Below are 7,692 nucleotides of genomic sequence, written 5' to 3'. Positions count from 1 at the left end.
CTTTAGTGATGTTGATTGAGAGATAAATATTGTCCAGGACACTGGAGATTACTCCCCTGCTCTGATTCGAAATAGTGCCGTGGGATCTTTTACATCCACCTGAGAGAGCAGGCGGGGCCTCAGTTTAACGCCTCATCCGAAAGACGGCTCCTCCAACAGTGCAGCACTCCCTCAATACCACGCAGGGAGTGTCAGCCTAAATTTTTATGCGCAAGTCTCTGGAGTGGGACGCGAACCCATAACAACCTCCTGACTCGGAGGTGTGAGTGTGCTACCTCTGACACAGAGGGAGGAAGGGAATCCCTGAGCTTGGGGCCTAGGCAGCTGAAGGCACAACCACCAATAGTGGGGTGAAAGGCGTGGTGGGACGGACAAGAGGCCGGCGTGGGGAGGGATGCCGAGATCTTGGGACGCTGGACACAAATAAGCGTGGCGCGGGCGCGCTGCGAGTGGTGCGACACCTCCGTGCACTTGGTGAGATGTTGAGTTCATTTCCGGTTCTTGTTTCAGGCTTGAAAGCTTCGAACCTGAGCGGGGAGGCGCAGTTTCAGGCCCTGCGGTGGGATTTCGAGACGGGAATGGCCTACTCCAACATGGGCTACGCGGACGGGCAGCTGCAGATCCCGCGCAGTGGGCTCTACTTCGTCTACTCCCAGGTGGCCTTCTACCTGCCGTCGTGCGAGGAGCTGAGGGCGCAGGAGCCCAGCGCGGGGGTCCTGACCCACAACGTGTACAAGACGACCGACTCCTACCCCGAGCCCACCCCCCTGCTGACGGCCACCAAGTCCGTGTGCGAGAATGGCCTGGGGGACTGGCACGTCACCATTAGCCAGGGGGCACTCTTCGCCCTGCAGGAGCGGGACCGACTCTTTGTCACCGTCAACAAGGCAGCCATGGTGGAGCACATGGAGCAGAAGACATTCTTCGGGACCTTCATGTTATGAACGAGTAGCGGATTGGATCCCCCTCGCTCGCAATCCAGACCGCTGCCCAATTCAGTAGGGGCGCCTGCCGTTGGAAGGGCTTTTGGAAGAGGAGGCAGGGAGTAACTGTCTCCACTGGCAGGAGGGTCGTTAACGAGAGGGCCCTGAGCTAAGATAATTGCTGTAAGAACCAGAAGGGAGATGAGGAGATGTAATTGTTATGATCTGGAATGCACTGCCTGAAAGGGTGGAACATAGGAAGAGAAGGAGGCCATTCAGCCCCATGAGCAATGTTCCCTGCAATTTGTTTTTTTTGGCTGCGCGGCCCATTCAATTTTTCAGGCATGAGCGATTATTTACATTGAAAAGCCCGTGAGCGGCCTGCGCGGGACCTCCAGACCGCTGCGCAGCTTAGTGGGAACGTCACCCTTGCGGCTTGTCCGCCAGACAATCAGATCCTGGCTGACCCGTATCTTAACTCCATCTGCCCGCCTTGGTTCCGTAACCCTTGAAACCCTTTACCCAACCAAAAAAAATCCATCAATCTCGGTTTTGAAGTTTTCAATTGACCCCCCCCTCCCCCCCCCCCCCAAACCGGCCTCAAAAGGTTTTTGGGGGAGAGAGTTCCAGATTTCCGCTAACCCTTTGTGTGAAGACGTGCTTCCTGACATCACCCCTGCACAGCCCTGGCTCTGATTTTAAGGTTACGTCCGCCCCCCACTTGTTCTGGACTCCTCCCTCCACCAGAGGGCACTTTTTGTACAGAGAGCTGTTATGATCTGAAAAGCGCTGTGTGAAGCAGATTCAATAGTATTGTAAAATCCCTTACTTTCAAAAGGGAATTGGGAATGTATATACTTGAAAAGGGAATTTTTTTTTGCAGGGCTATGGGAAAAGAGCAGGGGCGGGGGGAGTGGGCCTAATTGGAGAGCTCTTTCAAAGAGCCGGCACAGGCACGATGGGCCGAATGGCCTCCTTCTGTGCTGTGGGATGCTATGATTTGGCTCACCTGCTCTGATCTCTCTGTTTGGGCTCAGCTTGGGAGACAGGAAACTTGGGCAGGACGCGCTGCTGGCCAGTCTCAGACCCGTTACTTCAGCTCCGCGATCGCCACGCACCATTCCGGTTCAATTCACGCAACAAGGACATTGATCGGAGTCTTTAGCCGACGGCTACCCGCTCGGGAGAGAATGGCGGGCGCACGCTGCTTTCTGAACCTGTGGAATTCCTCTGATCTTCAACATGTTTCAATCTGATTGTATCTGGAAGCTAACTTGATAAAGAACTTGCGTATCTACGAGACCTTTCACGAATCTCAGAATGTCCCAAAGCGCTTTGCAGCCAATGAAGTACTTTTGGAATGTAGTCACTGGTGCAATGTAGAAAACATAGATTGGACTGTCATTTTATTTTTTTAACTGGTTGGCGATAAGTGCTGCTCCCATCCCTCATCACAAGCTGTCTATAATAAACCACTCCCAGATAAAACCTTCTGCCATCTTAGCAGCCACCTTGTGATTGGGTTACACTCCAAATCAGCACCCAACACACTGGTAGTGCGTCGCCCCATCTCGACCTCGAGGCTGTTTGCTCATCCTAACAAGACAATGAGCAACATCTATTGTAGCATTCTATTCTATCGGGAGTGAGTTAAGGCCTTCACTAAATTATACTTTGGAGTTTGCATAATATTAACAAGCCTTGAGCATTTTCCGATAACAGCTTGCATTTGTATAGCGCCTTTGACGTAGTGAAATGTCCCAGGGCGTTTCACAAGAGCGTTAATCAGACAAATAACATTGACGCCGCGCCACAGAAGGAGATGTTAGCTGACCAAAAGCTTGCTCAAAGATGTAGGTTTTAAGGAGGGACTTAAAGGAGGAGAGAGACACGGAGAGGCATCACTGAATCACTATTGCCCTCCCCACTGGTGAATGAGTTGTGGTTTTGTATTGTAAATCCGCTACTTGCCCCTTACTGAGTTAGGGTCAATCACTAGTTTATCAATGAGTCTGGAGGCTTGTTCACCCATTTCCCCAATCTTAACTAAATGCCAAATAAACCACTGTGAACCACATAGGAGCAGGAGGAGGCCATTCGGCCCCTCGAGCCTGCTCCGCCATTCAATCAGATCGTGGCTGATCTTCCACCGCACCTCCACTTTCCCACCCGATCCCCCTATCCCTTGATTCCCTTAGTGCCCAAAAATCTACTGACCTCAGTCTTGAATATATTCAAATGACTGAGCAGCCACAGCCCTCGGGCAGAGAATTCCAAAGATTCACAACTCTCCGAGAGAAGAAATTCCTCCTGATCTCAGTTCTACATGGTCGACCCCTTATCCTGAGACTGTGACCCCCTAGTTCTAGACTCTCTAACCAGAGGAAACAATCTCTCAGCATCTACCCTGTCAATCCCCCTCAGAATCTTCGATGTTTCAGTGCGATAGTGAACTACCAATTACATCACTGGAACTCGTCCAATCCAAAGAAGGTGCTGCATTATGGGCACATTGAGTGTTATTTTGTTGTGTGTACTTCTACAATGTTCTTCACTCTGTATCACACGATGAAGGGAGACTGGTAAAGGTGAGCAATACCTATCAGCGCAGCGTGCAGTTTGAGGTATCCTTGTACATTTGTTTGTTTTCGGTATTTTTTTGGTGCTTTTTAATGTCCTGTTTTGAAAATGTAGTCCGCACCTGAAATTAAGAGCTGCTGGAGAGCCAGAGATACAGCTTAAACAACCATGTTGTTAATGATATTAAAGCACATGAAGTAAGCCAGACTCTCTCCTTTCACCCTCTGGGACTGGATGAAGTACTGACTTAGTATTTCCTATTGTACTATTAACAATAACCCATAAAATGACCCACTTACTGCTGCCATTATAATTGGAAAACCAATGGCTGTGGGAATATGGGTTAAAATCCAGCCCTGGCCACTGGAATGAAAGTCTACTGCCTTTAATTGTGTTGACAGTCTCAATCTGATTCGGATAGTACTTGCATATTGTATAAGTGAACACGAGGGGCCTCTGGACAGGAGCGAGCATATTGCAGCAATTACACTCCAGGGACTCCTCATATACTTTATTGCTGAGACGGTTGGTGCACTTCCTCACAGCCTGTGGAAAATATCAGGGCATCAGAGAGAATTTCTATCAAAAATTCTCACAAATATGCCCTGAATTCAGAAATCTGACTGACAACCAAAAACTCCCATACCTACTGGGGGAGGAGAGAAGCTGTGTAACACTGGCGGCACGCTATGTTACAGCTTGCCATGAACAGAGGGACAACCAGTAAACTAAGAAAAGAATATATATAAACAAGGCGAAAATATATTTATAAACTCAGGGATATACCTGTTTATACACTGTATGAATGGAACCGCGTTTATGTGTTCAACCATAAATGTATTTTGATGCTTTGGCAACATAAGATGTACCTTATCATGCCAATAAAGCGATTTGTATTGTATTGTATTGGTGCAGAGAGCCTGAAATAAAATCAGCACGTACATTACCACACCGGCTTGAGAGTTTATCAGACACAACTCAATCCAGTTACCAGCCGGCGCTGACTGACAGTGAGATACTGGCGTTTCATTGGCCCCACACTGACTGGGGCGGGGCCATTGGGAAATGTTGCTCTCAGTTGGAGCAGATTACAAGGGAGCTTTACTCCAAGTCATGTTTGGACCGGGAATGCTTGGGGTTGGGAGCGGGTGCCCATTCCCAGCACCGACATCCACAAACTTGACAAAGAGAATATTCACCATAATTAAAGGAGGATGGGGCGGGATAGGGTGGAGGGGGCGGGGAGGATAGGGTGGAAGGGGAGGATAGGGTGGAGGGGAGGGAGGGGAGGATAGGGTGGAGGGGGAGGGAGGGGAGGATAGGGTGGAGGGGGAGGGAGGGGAGGATAGGGTGGAGGGGGAGGGAGGGGAGGATAGGGTGGAGGGGGAGGGAGGGGTGGATAGGGTGGAGGGGGAGGGAGGGTGGATAGGGTGGAGGGGGAGGGAGGGGAGGATAGGGTGGAAGGGGAGGGAGGGGAGGATAGGGTGGAGGGGGAGGGAGGGGAGGATAGGGTGGAGGGGAGGGAGGGGAGGATAGGGTGGAGGGGGAGGGAGGGGAGGATAGGGTGGAGGGGGAGGGAGGGGAGGATAGGGGTGGAGGGGGGAGGGAGGGGAGGATAGGGTGGAGGGGGAGGGAGGGGAGGGTGGAGGGGGAGGGAGGGGAGGGTGGAGGGGGAGGGGAGGATAGGGTGGAGGGGAGGGAGGGGAGGATAGGGTGGAGGGGGAGGGAGGGGAGGATAGGGTGGAGGGGGAGGGAGGGAGGATAGGGTGGAGGGGGAGGGAGGGGAGGATAGGGTGGAGGGGGGATAGGGTGGAGGGGAGGATAGGGGTGGTGGGGGAGGGAGGGGAGGATAGGGTGGAGGGGGAGGGAGGGGAGGATAGGGTGGAGGGGAGGGAGGGGAGGATAGGGTGGAGGGGAGGGAGGGGGAGGATAGGGTGGAGGGGGAGGGAGGGGAGGATAGGGTGGAGGGGGGAGGGAGGGGAGGATAGGTGGAGGGGGGGAGGGAGGGAGGGTGGAGGGGGGAGGGAGGGGAGGGTGGAGGGGAGGGAGGGAGGATAGGGTGGAGGGGGAGGGAGGGGAGGATAGGATAGGGTGGAGGGGGAAGGAGGGGAGGATAGGGTGGAGGGGGAGAGAGGGGAGGATAGGGTGGAGGGGGAGGGAGGGAGGATAGGGTGGAGGGGGAGGGAGGGGAGGATAGGGTGGAGGGGGAGGATAGGGTGGAGGGGGGAGGATAGGGTGGAGGGGGAGGGAGGGGAGGATAGGGTGGAGGGGGAGGGAGGGGAGGATAGGGTGGAGGGGAGGGAGGGGAGGATAGGGTGGAGGGGAGGATAGGGTGGAGGGGAGGATAGGGTGGAGGAGGGGGAGGGAGGGGAGGATAGGGTGGAGGGGGGAGGGAGGGTGAAGGACAGGGTGGAGGGGGAGGGAGGGAGGGGAGGACAGGGTGGAGGGGGAGGGAGGGAGGGGAGGATAGGGTGGAGGGGGGAGGGAGGGGAGGGGAGGATAGGGGTGGAGGGGGAGGGAGGGAGGGGAGGATAGGGGGGAGGATAGGGGGGAGGGAGTGGAGGGGAGGATAGGGGGGAGGGAGAGGAGGATAGGGTGGAGGGGGAGGGAGGGAGGGGAGGATAGGGTGGAGGGGGAGGGAGGGGAGGATAGGGTGGAGGGGGGAGGGAGAGGAAGGATAGGGTTGGAGGGGGAGGTGAGGGAGGGGGAGGATAGGTGGTGGAGGGGGAGGATAGGGTGGAGGGGGAGGATAGGGTGGAGGGGGAGGATAGGGTGGAGGGGGAGGAGGGGAGGATAGGGTGGAGGGGGAGGGAGGGGAGGATAGGGTGGAGGGGGAGGGAGGGGAGGATAGGGTGGAGGGGGAGGGAGGGGAGGATAGGGTGGAGGGGGAGGGAGGGGGAGGATAGGGGGGGATGGGGAGGGAGGGGGAGGATAGGGGGGGAGGGGGAAGGGAGGGGGGAGGATAGGGGGAGGGGGAGGATAGGGAGTGATTAGGTCCTTACTCTTCTGAAAGGCCCGCTTACATTCATTGCTCACATTTCCATGCTACTCCCGTTCGTAGCAGGGCGTTCAGTGGGTGGCAGAATTGTCGACAAATTCGGCCAAAAACTTATGGTAGTAATTCACCAATCCGAGGAATGACCTCAGTTGCGACACATTTTCAGGCGCTGGGGCCTTAACAACCGCATTCAATTTTGTCCAGGGGACTTATGTAACACCCTCCTCATTAATCACGTGGCCACAATACGATATCTGTTTCTTAAAAAACTCGCACTTGGGGCGGTTGGCTCGTAGCCCATGTTCCCGTAGTCTAGTGAGCACCTGTTCTAGGTTGTTAAGGTGTTCACTGTCATCTTCACCTGTCACAAGGATGTCGTCCAAGTAACAGTGAGTCCCCGGAATCCCTTGCAGGACTTGTTCCATCGCTCTTTGCCATATCGCCGGAGCCGATGCTACTCCGAATACCAATCGATGATACTGGTAAAGACCTTTGTGAGTGTTTATCGTGAGATACTTCCTAGAGGATTCTTCAACCTCCATCTGCAAATATGCTTGTGCTAGGTCAATTTTTGTAAAACGCTTCCCTCCAGACAGTGAGGCGAAGATGTCTTCTATCCTTGGAAGAGGATATTGTACTGTGTGAAGGACTGGGTTCACCGTCACCTTGAAATCCCCACAGATGCGAACCTTCCTTGGCTCCTCACTTATTGCTTAACGTTTTCTTCATGACAGGAACGATGGGTGTCGCCCACTCGCTCCAGTCGACCTTAGACAACACGCCTGCCTTCTCCAGATTCTCCAGCTCTGCCTCGACGGCTGGGCAAATTGCATATGGTACCGGTCTTGCTTTGAAAAACTTGGGAATTGCATTCTCTTCTATTTTTATCGAGGCGGTTATGCCTTTAAGAGTGCCCAGTTCTTGTTGAAATACCTCTTTGGCGTTAGCTAAGATTGTTGACAATCGTCCAGGAGTGACGTCTTCATCTTTTTTACCGTCCACCATCATTGCATGAATGGAGTGCCAATCTAAGCTTATCTTCCTGATCCATTCATGTCCCAATAATGGTGGTCCACCATTTTGCAGTATGTAGAGATACAATTTCCGTATTTTCTTGCCGTTGTATTCGACAGGCACCCTTATTTTTCCTCTGGGGTATACTTTTTGCCCCGTATACGTCGTCAAGACGAT

General features: G+C 53.5%; 1 protein-coding gene across 1 annotated transcript; it reads left to right on the top strand.

Annotated features, from left to right (window-relative positions):
* The first annotated feature begins 479 nt into the window (after positions 1 to 479).
* Positions 480 to 1,445, top strand: LOC147096225 (tumor necrosis factor ligand superfamily member 15-like). The gene has a single exon (XM_085973800.1). It carries the CDS (start codon positions 480 to 482, stop codon positions 942 to 944), a length of 465 nt encoding a protein of 154 aa, XP_085829926.1. The 3' UTR covers positions 945 to 1,445.
* Positions 1,446 to 7,692: the final 6,247 nt, after the last annotated feature.

Source organism: Somniosus microcephalus, unplaced genomic scaffold (assembly GCF_052327205.1).
Source record: "Somniosus microcephalus isolate GS21.2 unplaced genomic scaffold, FLI_Smic_1.0 unresolved_chr1, whole genome shotgun sequence".
Taxonomy (NCBI): domain Eukaryota; kingdom Metazoa; phylum Chordata; class Chondrichthyes; order Squaliformes; family Somniosidae; genus Somniosus; species Somniosus microcephalus.
Note: the sequence above shows the minus strand (reverse complement) of the source record. Positions and strands in the feature narration are given on the sequence as shown.

What these genes read in the sequence shown, in the direction of transcription:
- LOC147096225 (XM_085973800.1), top strand. Translation starts at nt 480, where the DNA reads ATGTTGAGTTCATTTCCGGTTCTTGTTTCAGGCTTGAAAGCTTCGAAC.